Source organism: Pongo abelii, chromosome 10, assembly GCF_028885655.2.
Source record: "Pongo abelii isolate AG06213 chromosome 10, NHGRI_mPonAbe1-v2.0_pri, whole genome shotgun sequence".
NCBI lineage: Eukaryota > Metazoa > Chordata > Mammalia > Primates > Hominidae > Pongo > Pongo abelii.
Genome location: NC_071995.2, coordinates 53,848,738 through 53,867,682, shown reverse-complemented (window position 1 = coordinate 53,867,682; position 18,945 = coordinate 53,848,738). Strand labels below are relative to the sequence as shown.

General features: G+C 48.6%; 2 protein-coding genes and 1 non-coding gene across 4 annotated transcripts; 1 reads left to right on the top strand and 2 right to left on the bottom strand.

Annotated features, from left to right (window-relative positions):
• Positions 1-663: 663 nt before the first annotated feature.
• On the bottom strand, positions 664-6,699 carry CDK2 (cyclin dependent kinase 2). Of its 2 annotated transcripts, XM_002823387.4 has the most exons (7): positions 6,336-6,699; positions 5,520-5,597; positions 5,287-5,407; positions 4,512-4,682; positions 3,887-3,988; positions 2,220-2,423; positions 664-1,941 (listed from the first exon to the last, which is right to left on the bottom strand). In XM_002823387.4, exons 1-7 carry the CDS (start codon positions 6,449-6,451, stop codon positions 1,837-1,839), a joined length of 897 nt encoding a protein of 298 aa, XP_002823433.1. In that variant the 5' UTR covers positions 6,452-6,699; the 3' UTR covers positions 664-1,836. The 2 variants fall into 2 exon arrangements, with proteins under 2 accessions (XP_002823433.1, XP_054383267.1); XM_054527292.2 differs by lacking the exon at positions 4,512-4,682 and having other exon boundaries at positions 6,336-6,689.
• Positions 6,700-6,794: 95 nt separating this feature from the next.
• Positions 6,795-18,935, top strand: PMEL (premelanosome protein). The gene is made up of 11 exons (XM_024256598.3): positions 6,795-7,533; positions 11,036-11,146; positions 11,305-11,451; positions 14,430-14,564; positions 14,955-15,116; positions 15,370-16,092; positions 16,821-16,937; positions 17,177-17,261; positions 17,371-17,576; positions 17,679-17,766; positions 18,691-18,935. The coding sequence occupies exons 1-11, from the start codon at positions 7,458-7,460 to the stop codon at positions 18,824-18,826; spliced, it is 1,986 nt and encodes a 661-aa protein (XP_024112366.1). The 5' UTR covers positions 6,795-7,457; the 3' UTR covers positions 18,827-18,935.
• LOC112136025 (U2 spliceosomal RNA) lies at positions 13,101-13,291 on the bottom strand. Its single transcript, XR_002917231.1, has one exon. It is a non-coding gene; the product is annotated as a U2 spliceosomal RNA (small nuclear RNA).
• Positions 18,936-18,945: the final 10 nt, after the last annotated feature.

Sequence of the window (18,945 nt, the reverse complement as noted above, 5' to 3'; positions counted from 1 at the left end):
TCCTCCTTTTAGTGAGGCTTCAGAGGACAGACGTATTTACAGTGGCCGGCAGGCGGTCTGAGATGTTTTTTGGTGGAATGAGACAATGGCAACTACAAGAAGTGGTAGCTTGGAGACGCTTTTTCAGAATCGTATGTAAATGTAAATAAAAGAATCTTTGGAAAACTTTTCTGTTTGTGATATGAAACAGAAAGGAAAAACAGCGGGCTTACTGGGAAATGCAGTGTCGAAAGGCAAATTCCCCGGGAGCCCTCTTTCTGCCGCTATGTATGTGCATGAGTGTGTGTGTGTGTATGGGGTGTGTGTGTATTTGGTATATGTATACGTGGTGTGTGTGGTATATGTGTGTATATGATGTGTGTGTGGTGTGTGTATGTGGTGTGTTGTGTGTATGTGGTGTGTGTGTGGTATGTTGGCTGGGGGAAAGGAGGTTTGCTGGTGTGTGGAGAAAGTGAAGTAGGAAGTATATAGACTTCAGTTTCCCCAGCCATAAATAGGGACGATAATAACCACTTTGTTCACCGTCAGCACTAGCCAAAATGGGGTGGGGTGGGCAGCCATGCACAGAGAGATTAGGAAAAGGGGTCTGAAATCAATGATCACATATACATATTCATATTCTGTCTCCCACCATTCTTTCAGTAAATAAGAGGAGGAAAGAGATGAACTATAAAACTAGGCACATTTTTTTAATGAACTACAAACTAAATTACAAATAACGTTAATAGCAAGAGCACTCAAGGACAAGGGTGACAGAGACAAATCATAAACAACAACAACAAAAAATGCTTTTTTTTTTTTAGCACTGTCATTACAAAATCCCAAGGTGCACACGGCAACAAATCCACCCACTATGACCAAAAAAAAAAAAAAGCCAACTCTACTATTGGATATAACCTGAAATATAAATATAATTGTTCATCCTTCTTTTAAAGAAATATTTTTACCCATGCCCTCACTCCATCACAGCCCTGAAAAAGTGTCAGCATTCTCAAAATGATGCCTAAACCCTAACTTCTAACTCCTATGGGGTAGGAGGTGGACTTCAGAGGAAAATGGGATCAGGGATCCCTGGCAACTGAAGAACTAAGAATACTAAAAGGAAAAGAAAAATTCAAACATCTTTCACCTGCCTCATAAGGCCATGGTGAAGCAATAGATTGGAATGAAGCACAATCGCTGTCCCAGGGCCTCCCAGATTCCTCATGCCTGTAGAAGGGACAAACAAGGGGACTGGGGCCAATCATTTTTCTGCAGCCCCACCCGGGCTGAGTCTTCAGTCTCCCAACCTGTTAGGTGAGGCAAAACACTAACTAGGGTATAAACTGATTGGATCTATTTTTTTCAACCGAATTCTTTAAAATAGACTCCTCCCAGTGGTTTTATTTTACTTGGTTCTCAAAAGCTCCAACTTAGCCCCTACTATCATTTGGCCTTTATAAACATTGTGACAGCAGGAGGCTTGGGATCCTGGTCATCCCAAACACTGGAAATAATAATTATGGGGCATTCAGAGATTGGTACGGCAAATCTAATGTGTAGGAAGGCTTTTTTTTTTTTAATTTTTATACCAACCCTCTTCAGCAATAACTAAGAGAAGGGGGAAAGGGTGGTGGAGGCTAACTTAAGTGCATCTAATACTGAAACTTCCTTTCATTTTCACTGGTTCCTCCCTTTCACCCCCGTATTCCCAGAGTTGGCTGGCCAAGACTAGAAGGTGAGTGTTTAAGGCAAGATCAGAGGGCCCACCTGAGTCCAAATAGCCCAAGGCCAAGCCAGGTCAAGCCCACACTGGAGGAGAGGGTGAGATTAGGGCTGGGGACTTCAAGAAGGCTATCAGAGTCGAAGATGGGGTACTGGCTTGGTCACATCCTGGAAGAAAGGGTGAGCCAGGGCTGCCTTGGCCGAAATCCGCTTGTTAGGGTCGTAGTGCAGCATTTGCTAGAGGGAGAGATGTATGTTGACTTCAATGATGTGATAGTGGACTAAATGGGCAGCAGGTGTTCCCATTTAGGAGTTCAGGAAACCAGAACTCCTTCTACCCAAAGCAGAATTCTCACTTCCATCCTCCCATAGCTGAATCAGTGTGCCAACAGGGAGAGCAGGAACCAGGGAAATGAAATACTGAGGCCCAGATTTCAGGGTCTCATCCTTCCTTCATCCTGGAAAAGCCCTTCCCTGGGAGAAATGAATGAGGGAAAACAGGTGCCCACTCTCACCGATAACAAGCTCCGTCCATCTTCATCCAGGGGAGGTACAACTTTACTAAAATCTTGCCGGGCCCACTTGGGGAAACTTGGCTTGTAATCAGGCATAGAAGTAACTCCTGGCCACACCACCTCATCTGGGGTCCCCAGAGTCCGAAAGATCCGGAAGAGCTGGTCAATCTCAGAATCTCCAGGGAATAGGGCCCGGCGAGTCACCTGAAAATGGGGAAAGAGAAAATACCAAGACCCATGTTGACGTCAGTCAAAACTCTCCTCTATACAAAGGAGTTCCCACAGACAGTAAAAGGTCAGCGGGGCCCCATGACTCCCTCCCCAGGGCATTTCATGGGGTCAGTCACACAGAACCTGAGACAATGAAGTCCCTTCATCTGTCTCCTCGCCCCCTCCTTCCTTCCCCCAACCATGGCTTTGCAGATTTCCAAGGCTGGGTGGGTCTGGGAGGGGGTGAATGTCTGGGGTGCCACTGACATGTAGCAAAGGTATCCCAAGCCACTCAAGGGGTATGGGGTAGACACTGCGGTCATCCCCCAACCTTGTGATGCAGCCACTTCTAGATAGGAGCACAGTGGGCAGAGACTCTGTCTTCCATTTCTTCTGTGTTCCCTATAGCACCTAGCATGGTGCTGGGTACCCACTAGGTGCTTAACAAATATTTTTTGATGAATTGAGAGAGGAATATGGACAATTGTAAGGTAATGCACTGGGGGATAAATGCACATTACATATGTATAGGCTAATGGTCTTTAAGCTCTTGGTTACAACCAAGATAAAAGACAATAAAACATATTGCTGATTTGAAGACTCAGCCTACTGCACTGCACTGTTGTATTAAAGGAGATGGGAGCTTCTACATAAAGCCAGGCCTCAAGGATCCTTCAGTGTGAAAAGCCAGAGGTTGAAGGGAGACGTGATCTAAATCTTTTTTTTTTTTTTTTTTTTTTTTTTGAGATGGAATCTCGTTCTGTCACCCAGGCTGGAGTGCAGTGGTGCAATCTCGGCTCACTGCAACCTCCATCTCCCGGGTTCAACCGATTCTCCTGCCTTGGCCTCCCAAGTAGCTGGGATTACAGGTGTGTAATCCCAAGTAGCCACACCTGGCTAATTTTTGTATTTTTAGTAGAGACAGGGTTTTACCATGTTGGCCAGGCTGGTCTCAAATTCCTGACCTCAGGTAATCCACCTACCTCAGCCTCCTAAAGTGCTGGGATTACAGGTGTGAGCCACTGCACCCTGCCTAAATCTGCAGTTTAAATGAAGGGTGTGGGTAAAGTGACCACAGTTGTCTTCACTACATTGCTGGCACCATACAACAAGGTCTACAAGCCTTGAAATGAAGGCCTGAAATAAAAGAGGCACTAAATGGAATCATTCTCCCAAATATATGCAGACTACAGCTAAAACAGCTGCAGAAATGCTTTAACTCATTTCAGGGATAAGAGATGTATACTAGGTATTAAGGCTGTTTGAGGATATCCTAACATTGTGGTTGATATCAGGGCAACAGTTGCATCCCTTCCCACCATTCCCCTTGGTGCTACTTTAGAGAGAGAACCCTGTGATAGAAGGGCCATAGGTCTGGGCCAAGAAACAGTTCTGTTGTTCTTGGATGTGGGGAGGAGGGGGAGGGGGCTGGGTCGAACTTGGGCAAGGCTCCATACCATCTCAGCAAAGATGCAGCCCAGGCTCCAGATGTCCACAGCTGTGGAGTAATATTTGCAGCCCAGGAGGATTTCAGGAGCTCGGTACCACAGGGTCACCACCTGAAGGACAGGAATAGGGAGGGGCGGGGTGGTTTATAGGGTATGGAAATTCCCACATCTCAGTTCCTCAACACTACTCTGCTTACTCTTGGCCTCTTAACAAGCCGTTTCCTTCCCTCCATCTTTCCCCTCCCACTGATTTCCAGTCCATAGTTCTGGACTGAACCCCCAATTTGAGATCTTCCTGGAAAAACTTGAGACAAATTGGTCATAATTTTATTTCTAAATTTTTTCTTTCTGTAGATTTGTAGAGATGGGGTCTCGCTATGTTGCCTATGATAGTCTCGAACTCCTGGGCTCAAGTGATCCTCCCACCTCAACCTCCCAAAGTATTGGGATTACAGGCGTGAGCCCAGTTAGCAACACAGTATGAATTCCACGCATACTCTAAGACTCTTTAGGATGTCAAGAGATTATTTCTACCTAGTAAGAAACTGTTAGCCAGATATTTTTAGTAACTTTGTGAATACCCTAGTTAACACCTCTTGGGAAACTCAGAGAAAAAAGACATAAAGGGACTCACCTCATGGGTGTAAGTACGAACAGGGACTCCAAAAGCTCTGGCTAGTCCAAAGTCTGCTAGCTTGATGGCCCCCTCTGTGTTAATAAGCAGATTCTGAGGTTTAAGGTCTCGGTGGAGGACCCGATGAGAATGGCAGAAAGCTAGGCCCTGGAGCAGCTGGAACAGATAGCTCTGACAAAGGAGAAAGAGAGGACTGTGTTTCTCCATTAGTGAGCAGACTGGGTTTGCTCTGTGCCCCCAAAACTCTACTAAAGCCTTTACTATGTTGGATTATAGTTACATATTTACAAGCTATTTCTCCCAATGGACTGTCAGCCTAGAGAGCATAAGGACCAAGTCTTACTCAATTTTGCATCCCTTTTCTATATGCTGTGCATTGAACAAATGTTTGTTAATAGATTGAAAGTAGCTCTGGGAGTGAAGAATCCAGCCCTAAAATAGACAATAGAGACTCACCAGCTAGTTCTTCCACCAAATGGAAGGGCTTTTTGGAGGAATTTACCAAGTGCTCTCAAATCCCATTTATCTGAGTTTCATCTGACCTCCCACCTGAGTTGCTAGGTTGACTCACTAGTTTCAACTTTGATTGTTCAGTCCAACCCTAGGGTTAATGAATATAATGAGCAGGGAAGGAGACACAAAATGAAGGGGAGTGTGCGTGTATAGGAGATGAGGGCTCAGAAGGAGGCCAAGATCATAAAATATCACCCTGAATTGCCTGCCACCAGTCCCCCAAGACATGCCCATGATGGGAGGAGCTTATGAGAAGCATTACCTTGATGAGGGGAAGAGGAATGCCAGTGAGAGCAGAGGCATCCATGAATTTCTTGAGATCTTGGTGCAGAAATTCAAAAACCAGGTAGAGTTTATTTTCTGTGTGAATGACATCCAGCAGCCTAGAGAAGGAAAGTTTGAGGAAATGGAGGTGCAAGAGAGAGAAATGCCCGCACTGTACAGACAGAACTTATCCTCCTTTCCAGCTGGATCACCTCTCAGACACATACTTACTTGACAATATTAGGATGGTTAAGCTCCTTAAGCAGAGAGATCTCTCGGATGGCAGTACTGGGCACACCCTCAGTCTCACTTGGAGAGGTTGGGAAAGCAGAGATGGGAATATGGTTACAAATATTCCTTTTCCCCCAACCTAGTCATTTCTTTCCCCCAAGGAGACACCACCCAGCACCCCCTAGGAAAGTGAGAGAAGAGAAAGGGTGATGGTAAGAGCTAATTCTTGGGTAGTCAGGGTGTGACTTTTGGACATATTAAGGTCATTATCTCCTCTTTTCCCAGGGGTAGGTAAGTAAAGTCGCCTGGTGAAGGTGAAGCAGGGAGACTGTAATGGGGGCGGGGGGGGGGGAATGCAGGAGTAGTCCCCAGCCTCCCCACAGGGGCCAGTGAGGTTCAACTGCCATTCTTTGGAAAGAGGAGAGAATTCTAAGGTGAGGGTGGGGCAGTGAAGAGGGCTCTTCATTCAGAAAGGCGATTCTCGCCGGTTCCCACATAACTCCACTCCATGGAGAGTCTTGGACCTCATCTCAGAGACCTCCTTTCTCTCCCCGAGTCTGTAGTCGCACATTTGGGGTCACGATCCGGCTCAGTTTGGGAAGAAAGTTTTCCATGGATTCCACACCACCCTATACTCTCCCCAGGGAGTATAAGTATACTCTCCACCTTCTACTGGCCCCCAACCCACCTCTCCACTTCTAAAGAAGTCCCTCCCTGCTCTCTTCCGGTCCCTGGACGGCTACCCGCCCGTGGGGGGTTGGGGGGGACAATCAAGGAGGTCCCCAGTTAGGATTCCCGGGTACAGAGGCCACTCACGTGTCCAGGCGGATTTTCTTAAGCGCCACCACTTCTCCCGTCAACTTGTTTCTGGCTTTGTACACAACTCCGTACGTGCCCTCTCCGATCTTTTCCACCTTTTGGAAGTTCTCCATGAAGCGCCAGCGAGTCTGGTCAGCCCGGCCCTCGAGCGGGGGCCTGGGAACCCTGCAGAAGGCGGACCCTGGCTCTCGGGGGCCGAGGAGGGGGAAACAGGGCCCAGTACCGTGGCCCCGGGTCGGGATGGAACGCAGTATACCTCTCGCTCTTGTCAATTTGGCCAACTTGAAACAATGTTGCCGCCTCCCCCCGAGTTCCCGACCGCCACCAGAGGCCCCGCCCCTGCTTCCCGCGTTTCCCTGGCTCCGCCCCCAGGCCTTTCTATTGGTCAACGTCAGGGCCGGGGGGCGAGCCCAGCGCTCCTCCCCGCAAATGACCCCGCCCTAGGCAAGTTTGGTTCTTGGGGGCTAGACAAGTTTCTTCCCCGGTGGGGCGGCTGAACACTCTTCCCAAGTACCTGCTTTGGGTCCAAGTTTCCTACCTATGTCTCTAGTCTGTAGGGATTTCTTGATTTCTAACTGACTATTTTCACCACTCCTGGGGAAAATATGTATCGACCTAAGGTTAAATTCTACCTGGCCCAGTAGCCTCCTTTGGAAAGCAGGAAGCCAGGAATCTCTTTGCAAAGGAATCCTGGGCCTCAGAGGAGTCGTTGCCTCTGCCTCATAGCCTACCCCGACACTGTCTCTGTTTTGGCATGCAGGGTTCTTTTTCTGTCTTTTTGAGAAGTTCCTGGTTTAATTCACTCTCCCATGATAAACTGTTGTGTCTGGTATGTGTTATGCAGCTGCCTATCAGTTAGCTCTTGCCCGGGAGTGTATCAAGATGAGAGTGATCCAGTGAAACCAGAAACTGTCATTGAGTAGCAGGATGGGAAAGCAATGTCTAGGGACCAGGATCCGTTTGTCAGTTTTTCCTTTTTCCTCTCCTCCGGCCCCTCCCAGGCCTTCTCTGAGGGAGAAGAGGAAGGGCTATGCAAATGAGCACCCTTTTCTTATATAGGGGCCTATCCCAGTCTCCCCAGTGCCTTTGGTTGCTGGAGGGAAGAACAGGAAGAACACAATGGATCTGGTGCTAAAAAGATGCCTTCTTCATTTGGCTGTGATAGGTGCTTTGCTGGCTGTGGGGGCTACAAAAGGTATGTGTGGATATGTGGACACGAGCAGGTGTGAACTTGGGGATGAACTCCCCCTGCTCTGGTTTCTGTCCTCCTAATGGGAGATAGCGGCAATATTTCAGGCGTCTCCCACTCATTTGATTTAGTGAGGATGTGGGCACCTGGGCTCCCTCCCTACATGGAGATTTGGGATTGAGCCTGAAAATAATCTCATATGCTTGGAGCGGCAGAAGGATAGAAGGTCTCTGTGGCACTGATTCTGAGGCTTCCTTGGCAGTGAGCTGGAGCACTGGCTCCAAAGGGGTGAAATGTGCAGGAGACTCTTTTAGGAAACGTCTCTTGGGGTAGGAGATTTAAAGTGGGGAGTCAGAGAATGTGGTATTGGGTAAGAATACTAAGGAGATACAATCCTCTCCTTTTGGGATGGGTACGGGTGAGCACAGCCCAGACCTTTTGTTCTGGGGCTGGAGAGATAGGCAGAGGGGTCTCAGCTGAGCATCACATGAAAGGGCTCTGGGGGATTGGGCCTCGTGACAGGAGCAAGGGGCGGGGGTGGGGTGGTGAGAGGGTCTGGAATGTCCCGTGCTGCTCTGAGAGTTGGAAGTGGAGAAAGAATGGGGTACCTTATGACTTCTCTTGCTCTAGTGGTGGGATGCTCAATAGATGATTCCAGATCCTCCCCCAGCAGAATCAGCTAGGGTTACAGCACACATCAGAAAGGGGATGAGGCCGGGCACCGTGGCTCACGCCTGTAATCCCAGCACTTTGGGAGGCTGAAGCGGGTGGATCACGAGGTCAGGAGTTCGAAACCAGCCTGGCCAATATGGTGAAACCCCGCCTCTACTAAAAGTACAAAAATTAGCCGGGCATGGTGGCACATGCCTGTAGTCCCAGCTACTCAGAAGGCTGAGGCAGGAGAATCACTTGAACCCGGAAGGCGGAGGTTGCAGTGAGCCAAGATCATGCCACTGCACTCCAGCCTGGGTGACAGAGCGAGTCTCCGTCTCAAAAAAAAAAAAAAAGAAAAGAAAGGGGATGAGGCCCGGTACAGTAACTCATGCCTGTAATCCTAGCACTTTGAGAGGCTGAGATGGGTGGATCACTTGAGGTCAGACCAGCCTGGCCAATATGGTGAAACTCCATTTCTACTAAAAATACAAAAATTAGCTGGGCATGGTGGTACGCACCTGTAATCCCAACTACTTGGGAGGCTGAGGCACAAGAATCGCTTGAACCTGGGAGGCAGAGGTTGCAGTGAGCCGAGAGATCACACCACTGCATTCTAGCCTGGGCAACAGAGCAAGACTCTGTCTCAAAAAAATAAAAAAGAAAAGAAAAGAAAGGAGATAAGGAGGCCGGTTGTGGTGGCTCACACCTGTAATCCCAGCACTTTGGGAGGCCGTGGCCATAGGATTGCTTGAGCCCAGGAGTTCAAGACCAGCCTGAGCAACACAGTGAGACCCTGTCTCTACAAAAAGTAAAAAAATTAGCCAGGCCTAGGCCAGGCTTGGTGGCTCACGCCTGTAATCCCAGCACTTTGCGAGGCCAAGGCAGGTGGATCAGCTGAAGTTGGGAGTTTGAGACCAGCCTGACCAACATAGAGAAATCTAGTCTCTACTAAAAATACAAAATTAGCTGGGCGTGGTGGCGCATGCCTGTAATCCCAGCCACTCAGGAGGCTGAGGCAGGAAAATCGCTTGAACCCGGGAGGCGGAGGTTGTAGTAAGCTGAGATCGTGCCATTGTACTCCAGCCTTCCAGCCTGGGCAACAAGAGCGAAACTCTGTCTCAAAAAAAAAAAATTAGCCGGGCCTGGTGGTGAGCACCTGTGGTCCTAGCTACTTGGGAAGCTAATCAGGAAGATGGCTTCAGCCTAGGAGTTTGAGGCTGAGGCTGCAGTGAGCGATGAACGTGCCACTGCACGCAGGGTGAGACAGCAAAACCCTGAATCAAAAGGAAAGGAAAGGGGAAAGGAAAAGGGAAAGGAAAGGGAAGGAAGTTTCTGCAGGAAAGGGAAAAATGGGGTGAGGGTAGCTTTTGCTGTGCTGAACTATATACAGAAAGGAGAGGAGAGGGGAGGGAAGGGGAGGGGACAGAGGTTTCTGCAGGAAAGGGAAAAATGGGGTGAGGGTAGTTTCTGCTGTGCTGAAATATATACATTATATCCCAGCCCCGCTTTCTCCCTAGATGTTTAGTCTCACAGATTTCTAGGAAGTTCTCCTTGATCTGACTTTCCTCGCTGTGCTGCAGTTTCAAGTCTTTTTCTTTTACTATATTCCTTAATGTATCCTGGAAAGAGTCTGTTCACACTGACCCACCTAAGGCTCTTAACAAAAAGACTGTGCTTATATTTTGGATCCTGATTTTAAAAATCATAAGACATTTTTCCAGATATTCATGAAATTTTATGTGGACTGAGTTTGATAATTTTGTCTAGCATGAAATGACATTGTGCTTATGCAAGAAAATACTCATATTTTTTAAATTTGTAGGGTTAAAATAACACGATGTTTGGGATTTGCTTTTACATACTTTAGCCAAAACGAAAACAAAAATAACAACTAGTAAGGATAAACAAAGCCAATGTGGCAAGGTGTTGATAGCTGTCGGACCTGGGTGGGGGCAGATGGAGGTCCAGCATATCCTTTTCTTCTCAGACCTCTCTTGGACAGTTACAATAATTTTGTCTTCCCTGTCCCCATCCCCAATCTCTGCCGGCCTCTAATCCATCCTCTTCACTGCTTGCCATCGTGATCTTTCTAAAGCACAAATTTGATCATGTTCAAAAGTAAATTTTTATTTTATTTTTGAGACGGAGTCTCGCTCTGTAGCCCAGGCTGGAGTGCAGTGGCATGATCTCGGCTCACTGCCACCTCCGCCTCCCAGGTTCAAGCAATTCTCCTGCCTCAGCCTACTGAGTAGCTGGAACTACAGGTGCCCGCCACCACGCCCGGCTAATTTTTGTATTTTTAGTAGAGACGGGGTTTCCCCATGTTGGCCAGGATGGTCTCTATCTCTTGACCTCATGATCCACCCGCCTCAGCCTCCCAAAGTGCTGGGATTACAGGTGTGAGCCACCGCACCCGGCCAAATAAATGAGTTTTAAAAATGCACTTTGGCCAGGCGCAGTGGCTCACGCCTGTAATCCCAGCACTTTGGGAGGCCGAGGTGGGCAGATCACCTAAGGTCGGGAGTTCGAGACCAGACCAACCAACATGGAGAAACCCCATCTCTACTAAAAATACAAAATTAGCCTGGCATGGTGACACATGCCTGTAATCCCAGCTACTCAGGAGGCTGAGGCAGGAGAATCGCTTGAACCCAGGAGACAGAGGTTGCAATGAGCCGAGATCGCGCCATTGCACTCCAGCCTGGGCAACAAGAGCGAAACGCCATCTCAAAAAAAAAAAAAAAAAAAAAAAAGCACTTCGAATGTGAGAATGAATGGGGTGACATGAATAGATTGTTATCCCTGAGAAGGAACTGAAAGGATCCTAGGGCCCTTCATGGCACGTTCCTTTTAGGACCCAGAAATCAGGACTGGCTTGGTGTCTCAAGGCAACTCAGAACCAAAGCCTGGAACAGGCAGCTGTATCCACAGTGGACAGAAGCCCAGAGACTTGACTGCTGGAGAGGTAGGAATTTGGAAGTTCCAGGGGAGGGCATGGTGGGAGTGGGGTGAGAAAAAAAGCAAGATAAACTGAACTGAGTGTAGCTTGGGAAGAAAAGGAGGGGAAACGTATACAGGGAGGGGAAGCCCAGGAGTCTCAGCTAATGTAACTTTCCTTCCCAGGTGGTCAAGTGTCCCTCAAGGTCAGTAATGATGGGCCTACACTGATTGGCGCAAATGCCTCCTTCTCTATTGCCTTGAACTTCCCTGGAAGCCAAAAGGCATTGCCAGATGGGCAGGTTATCTGGGTCAACAATACCATCATCAATGGTGAGTACTTCTCTATTCTAGGTCCTTATTCCTAGGGCTCAGGTTCCCTGGTATGCCCAGTGAGCTCAGGGAATGCCCCTTCCTCCTCTACTTTTTTTTTTTCTTTTTTGAGACGGAGTCTTGCTCTGTCGCCCAGGCTTGAGTACAGTGGCGCGATCTCGGCTCACTACAAGCTCTGCCTCCTGGGTTCACACCATTCTCCTGCCTCAGCCTCCCGAGTAGCTGGGATTACAGGCGCCCGCCACCATGCCTGGCTAATTTTTTTTTCTATTTTTAGTAGAGACAGGGTTTCACCGTGTTAGTCAGGATAGTCTCCATCTCCTGACCTTGTGATCCGCCTGCCTCGGCCTCACAAAGTTCTGGGATTACAGGTGTGAGCCATCGCACCCGGCCTCCTCCTCTATTTTTTAAAACAAGTTATATGTGTAGTACATACTCACTGTAGTTAAAATTTAAAAACACAGAGAAGGCCAGGCGCAGTGGCTCACGCCTGTAATCGCAGCACTTCAGGAGGCTGAAGTGGGCAGATCACAAGGTCAGGAGATCGAGACCTTCCTGGCTAACACGGTGAAACCCCGTCTCTACTAAAAAAAAATACAAAAAATTAGCCGGGCGTGGTGGCAGGCGCATGTAGTCCCAGCTACTTGGGAGGCTGAGACAGGAGAATGGCGTGAACCCGGGAGGTGGAGCTTGCAGTGAGCCGAGATCATGCCACTGTACTCCAGCCTGGGCGACAGAGCAAGACTCCATCTCAAAAAAAAAAAAAAAACAGCAAAAAGAAAAGAAAATTACAGCTGTAGTACCTGCTACTCAGGAGTCTCAGGTGGGAGGATCATGAGCCTGGGAGGTCGAGACTGCATGATCACGCCACTGCACTTCAGCCTGGGTGACAGAGTGAGACCCTGTCTCAAAAAGAAAAAAGAAAATTACAGTCCCTAAAGTGGAGGACAGCAGAATTCAGGGGACCTAGAAGTTGAACAGACCTATATTTAAATTTGTCCTTGATAGGTGACCTTGGGCAAGTTACTTGTTTTGTGTTTCCATTTCTTTTTTTTTTTTTGAGACAGAGTCTAGCTGTGTCGCTCAGGCTGGAGTGCAGTGGCAGGATCTCAGCTCACTGCAACCTCCGCCTCCTGGGTTCCAGTGATCCTCCCGCCTCAGCCTCCTGAGTAGCTGGGAGTAGCCTTCCGAGTAGCTGGTACAGGCACATGTCACCATGCCCGGCTAATTCTTTTGTATTTTTAGTAGAGACGGGGTTTCACCATGTTACCCAGGCTGGTCTCAAACTCCTGAGCTCAAGTGATCTGCCCACCTTATTGTGTTTCCATTTCCAAAGAAAAAAGGATTGTTGTAAGGATTACAATGTGATAATATGTGTAAAGTACTTGTTGTATCTGCTCTAGCCTACAGTAAAGGCTAAATAAATGTTATCTGGTGCTGTTATTTATTTATGTACTTATTTTTGAGACAGAGTCTCGCTGTGTCACTCAGGCTGGAGTGCAGTGGTGCGATCTTGGCTCACTGCAGCCTCCACCTCGCAGGTTCCAGCGATTCTCCTGCCTCAGCCTCCTGGGTAGCTAGGATTATAGGTTTCCTCCAGCACACTTGGCTAATTTTTTTTTTAAAGTCTGTTTTTATTACTGATGGTGAGCAGGTGCACTGTTCCTGGAAGTATTGCAATACCAGGTCAATGCGTGGAGTGGATAGAGCAAGATCCTATTCCATCTCCCAGTTCCAAAAATGCGTTTAATATAGCGTTCCCAAATAGAGAACATATCAGATATTAAACTGATAAGAACAGACACTACACTTGATCTTAGCCAAAAGGCCGAGAAGCGATGCACCTGGTTAATTTTTGTATTTTTAGTAGAGACAGGGTTTTACCACGTTGGCCAGGCTGGTCTTGAACTCCTGACCTCAGGTGATTTAACCGCTTCAGACTCCCAAAGTGCTAGGATTACAGGTGTGAGCCACTGCACCTGGCTCCCTAGTGCTGCTATTTTTATTCCACTAGCTAGAGCAAATCACTCTAAATATTTTGATATGTGGCTATATATATATACGTATATATACGTATATATACGTATATATATATACATATCTTCTTTTTCTTTTCTTTTTCTTATTTTATTTTTTTATTTCTTTTTCTTATTTTATTTATTTTCTTTTTCTTATTTTATTTATTTATTTATTTATTTTAAAGTCAGGGTCCTTCTCTCTCTCCCAGGCTGGAGTACAGTGGTGCGATCATAGCTAATTGCAGCCTCAACCTCCTGGGCTCAAGTGATCCTCCTTCCTCAGCCCCTGGAGTAGCTGGAACTACAGGTGCATACCACCACACCTGGCTAATTTTTTTAAAATGTATTTTGTAGAGACAGGGTCTTGCTATGTTGATCAGGCTGGTCTTGAATTCCTTGCCTCAAGCAAGTCCTCCCACCTCAGCTTCCCAAAGTGCTGGGTTTACAGCCATGAGCCACCACACCTGGCCAATTAAATTATAGCTTCCGGCCAGGCATGGTGGTGCACGCCTGTAAACCCAGCACTTCAGGAGGCTGAGGCGGGAGGATTGCTTAAGCCCAGGAGTTCAAGACCAGCCCTGGCAACATAGCAAGACCCTGTCTCTACAAAAAAATAAAATTAGCTGGGTATGGTGGTGCATACCTGTAGTCCCAGCTACTCGGGAGGCTGAGGTGGGAGGATTGCTTGACCCTGGGAGGTTGACACTCCAATGAGCTGTGATCACACCACTGCACTCCAGCCTGGGCATCAGAGTAAGACCCTGTCTCTAAAAAAAAAACGTGGTTTCCACACCCTCAACCCCCAACTACCACCCCAAATGGTTATACCATGGAGAATGTACTTTCTAGCTAGGGAATATTCCCAGAGCCTCTCTCTGATATCCTGGGAGCAATTTTAGGGGTTTTGGTATATAAAAAAGAATGCCAGGGTTTGAGAGTGACTCTGTATTTACTTTTCAGGGAGCCAGGTGTGGGGAGGACAGCCAGTGTATCCCCAGGAAACTGACGATGCCTGCATCTTCCCTGATGGTGGACCTTGCCCATCTGGCCCTTGGTCTCAGAAGAGAAGCTTTGTTTATGTCTGGAAGACCTGGGGTGAGGGACTCCCTTCTCAGCCTGTCATCCACACTTGTGTTTACTTCTTTCTACCTGATCACCTTTCTTTTGGCCGCCCCTTCCACCTTAACTTCTGTGATTTTCTCTCATCTTCATTTTCCTCTTGGATCTTTTCTCTTTCATAGCACCTAGCCCCCTTCAACTCTATCATAATTCTTTCTGGCAGCTCTTCCTCAATTGTAGTCCTACCCCATGGAATGCCTCATTAGGACCCCTTCCCTGTGCCCCCATATCACAGCCTTCCAAACACCCTCTGAAGTAATCATACCTCCTGAGCTCCTATCTCCAGTGCCCTGTTTCTAAGCCTGTCCCTCAGTCCCCTTTGACCAGTAATCTCTTCTTCCTTGCTTTTCATTCCAAAAACTTCAGGCCAATACTGGCAAGTTCTAGGGGGCCCAGTGTCTGGGCTGAGCATTGGGACAGGCAGGGCAATGCTGGGCACACACACCATGGAAGTGACTGTCTACCATCGCCGGGGATCCCGGAGCTATGTGCCTGTTGCTCATTCCAGCTCAGCCTTCACCATTACTGGTAAGGGTTTAGGAAGGGGCAAGGCCAGTCATAGGGCAAGAGAAGGCAGGGAGGCTTGGATGGACTGGAAAGGGGAAAGGTGAAATGCTGTGCAAACTTATTAAGTAGAAGGTCCAGGAAGACCTAGGCAGAGAAATGTGAGGCTTAGTGCCAGTGAAGGGCCAGCCAGTCAGCTTGGAGTTGGAGGGTGTGGCTGTGAAAGGAGAAGCTGTGGCTCAGGCCTGGTTCTCACCTTTTCTGGCTCCAATCCCAGACCAGGTACCTTTCTCCGTGAGCGTGTCCCAGCTGCGGGCTTTGGATGGAGGGAACAAGCACTTCCTGAGAAATCAGCCTCTGACCTTTGCCCTCCAGCTCCATGACCCCAGTGGCTATCTGGCTGAAGCTGACCTCTCCTACACCTGGGACTTTGGAGACAGTAGTGGAACCCTGATCTCTCGGGCACTTGTGGTCACTCATACTTACCTGGAGCCTGGCCCAGTCACTGCCCAGGTGGTCCTGCAGGCTGCCATTCCTCTCACCTCCTGTGGCTCCTCCCCAGTTCCAGGCACCACAGATGGGCACAGGCCAACTGCAGAGGGCCCTAACACCACAGCTGGCCAAGTGCCTACTACAGAAGTCGTGGGTACTACACCTGGTCAGGTGCCAACTGCAGAGCCCTCTGGAACCACATCTGTGCAGGTGCCAACCACTGAAGTCATAAGCACTACACCTGTGCAGATGCCAACTGCAGAGAGCACAGCTACGACACCTGAGAAGGTGCCAGTTTCAGAGGTCGTGGGTGCCACACTGGCAGAGATGTCAACTCCAGAGGCTATAGGTATGACACCTGCAGAGGTATCAATTGTAGTGCCTTCTGGAACCACAGCTGCACAGGTAACAACTACAGAGTGGGTGGAGACCACAGCTAGAGAGCTACCTACCCCTGAGCCTGAGGGTCCAGATGCCAGCTCAATCATGTCTACGGAAAGTATTACAGGTAAGAGTACCAGTGCGAATGAGGTTCATGGAGGTGGGGTACCCTACTCTACTCTGTAAGTCTTACCCAGGACTCAGATGTTACCCAATCCTTTGCTTAGCACTATGGTCCCCTCAGAGCTCTCACTGGCCTGGCTGTAAAGCCCTCCAGTCTCTCTTAATGACATGGAATAGGTCTGGAGTTCAGGAAACCAAGGTCTTCCCCTAGGCCATGAGGGAAGAGCTTGTTGCTTTCTCTACTGCTGAGAACGGTTGGCAAGACCAGGGAACAGACTGTGATCATTTATATAATATTTATAGCTCATTTTCTGTTCAAGAATAAATGCACGAGAATCCTTCCCAGATTCCGAGATCCTGATCCTTCCATTTCCCAACCCTGGATTCCCATCCCAAAGCAAAAAGGGAGGAATGAAACAGTGATGCTTAAATGAGTTAACATATGTTGAATGTCTAGCCTAGGACCTGGCATAGTGTGGGGTGTGATAAACATTTGAGATTTTTTAAAACTCCAATGCCACCCCTAACTGTGACTCTGGAGGAGTCATTTTCTTCTTCTGGGCCTCAGTTTCCTTATCTATAGAATAAGGTTTCCCAGATCTTATCTGATTCCAAGCCTGTGACTCCAGAATCCAGTAACTCTGGTTCAACCTGAAAAAATGCCTGCTTGGCCTCTGCCTCCAGATGAGTCATCTGTCTCTTGATCTTGCCTCCTTGATCCTGTCCTGCCAGGTTCCCTGGGCCCCCTGCTGGATGGTACGGCCACCTTAAGGCTGGTGAAGAGACAAGTCCCCCTGGATTGTGTTCTCTATCGATATGGTTCCTTTTCCGTCACCCTGGACATCGTCCGTGAGTCTTGCCTACTTTGGGGGCTGATGGAGGCAGCTGTGTGCTGCCTAGTGTTGGTCAGTGGAAGCATACCTTGGGAGGAATTACTCACCTAGATAGGAAGAATACCCAAATGCCAGAGTCCTCATTTGAAAGCACAGGGATGGGATTGGTAGAGCAGCCCTGGGGCTTTCCTGTCTCTGGGCTTTTGGGGAGGCCAGGTAGAGGAATCCTAACTTGATAATCTTGCAACTCTGCAGAGGGTATTGAAAGTGCCGAGATCCTGCAGGCTGTGCCATCCAGTGAGGGGGATGCATTTGAGCTGACTGTGTCCTGCCAAGGCGGGTGAGTGTCTCACTAGTGTGCTGGTAACTCTTGGGTTGACTATTTCTTCGCTCTCTGGCATTTAGTGTCCCTTCCCAGATCCCCTTGTATATGCTGACACCTCTTCCAGGCTGCCCAAGGAAGCCTGCATGGAGATCTCATCGCCAGGGTGCCAGCCCCCTGCCCAGCGGCTGTGCCAGCCTGTGCTACCCAGCCCAGCCTGCCAGCTGGTTCTGCACCAGATACTGAAGGGTGGCTCGGGGACATACTGCCTCAATGTGTCTCTGGCTGATGCCAACAGCCTGGCAGTGGTCAGCACCCAGCTTATCATGCCTGGTAGGTCCTTGGACAACAGCTAAGATGAGGAAGGGAGTGGATAGAGGGCAGCTGGCAAGGAGCAGACACTGAATGAAGCAGTGCCTGGGATTCTTCTCACAGGTCAAGAAGCAGGCCTTGGGCAGGCTCCGCTGTTCGTGGGCATCTTGCTGGTGTTGATGGCTGTGGTCCTTGCATCTCTGATATATAGGTAAGGGCCTCATCACACAGCTCAGACCCCCTTATCCCTTATTATCACTACTCACTTTTCTTCAAGGGGAGAAGAAACCACCTCTCCCCTTGAGGAAGCATAGTGTCCAGGAAAGAGCCCAGGCTTGTAAGTTAGACAGACTTGGGTTGCAGTCTCGCTTGTGAGACCTGGGGGAAGTAGCTTAACCTGTCTAAGCCTCTGAAAAGTAGGTAAACTAATACTTGCCCTGTGGGGCTGTTGTAAAGATTAGAAACAATGAGTAAAGCACCTAGCTCTGAAGCAAGAGTGCAATAATTGATATTAATGACTGTTGTTAATAATATGAAGAGTGGGGGTAGTTTGGGTAAACTGAGTTTTCTTTTTTTTTTTGAGACAGAGTTTCACCCTTTTTGCCCAGGCTGGAGTATAGTGGCATAATCTCGGCTCACTGCAACCTCCACCTTCCAGTTTCAAGCGATTCTCCTGCTTCAGCTTCCCGAGTAGCTGGGATTTCAGGCGCCCGCCACCACACCTGGCTAATTTTTGTATTTTTAGTAAAGACAGGGTTTCACCATGTTGGCCAGGCTGGTCTCAAACTCCTGACCTCGTGATTTGCCCGCCTTGGCCTCCCAAAGTGCTGGGATTACAGGCGTGAGCCACCGTGCCTGGCCTGGGGTGAACTGAGTTTTCTACCTGCAAGAAAGGCAGATCCCTCAGGCCTGGGGTGGTATGGTCCTCAGGCAGGAAAGCTTACGGGGTGAGGGAGGAATGGACAGAGGTTACCACAGAAATAAGACAGGGTAAACCCTGGAGGTGAGGAGAAGGGGAGGAAGCTAGGATCAAGGCTAAGCAGACTGGGAGATGGGTGTGTTCCCTTCTTTGGAGAAGCACAGACAAGCTACCTTCGTCCATTGCTAACCAGTTTACCCCTTCTCCCAATATCAGGCGCAGACTTATGAAGCAAGACTTCTCCGTCCCCCAGCTGCCACATAGCAGCAGTCACTGGCTGCGTCTACCCCGCATCTTCTGCTCTTGCCCCATTGGTGAGAACAGCCCACTCCTCAGTGGGCAGCAGGTCTGAGTACTCTCATATGACGCTGTGATTTTCCTGGAGTTGACAGAAACACCTATATTTCCCCCAGTCTTCCCTGGGAGACTACTATTAACTGAAATAAATACTCAGAGCCTGATGCTGGTTTT

What these genes read in the sequence shown, in the direction of transcription:
- CDK2 (XM_002823387.4), bottom strand. Translation starts at nt 6,451, where the DNA reads ATGGAGAACTTCCAAAAGGTGGAAAAGATCGGAGAGGGCACGTACGGA. An exon ending in GCTGCATCTTTGCTGAGATG is followed by an intron (nt 2,424 to 3,886) that starts GTATGGAGCCTT and finishes CCCCATTTTCAG; the next exon opens with GTGACTCGCCGGGCCCTATT. An exon ending in ATGGACGGAGCTTGTTATCG is followed by an intron (nt 1,942 to 2,219) that starts GTGAGAGTGGGC and finishes CTCTCCCTCTAG; the next exon opens with CAAATGCTGCACTACGACCC.
- PMEL (XM_024256598.3), top strand. Translation starts at nt 7,458, where the DNA reads ATGGATCTGGTGCTAAAAAGATGCCTTCTTCATTTGGCTGTGATAGGT. An exon ending in GAGACTTGACTGCTGGAGAG is followed by an intron (nt 11,147 to 11,304) that starts GTAGGAATTTGG and finishes TTTCCTTCCCAG; the next exon opens with GTGGTCAAGTGTCCCTCAAG. An exon ending in CTTGCATCTCTGATATATAG is followed by an intron (nt 17,767 to 18,690) that starts GTAAGGGCCTCA and finishes TCCCAATATCAG; the next exon opens with GCGCAGACTTATGAAGCAAG.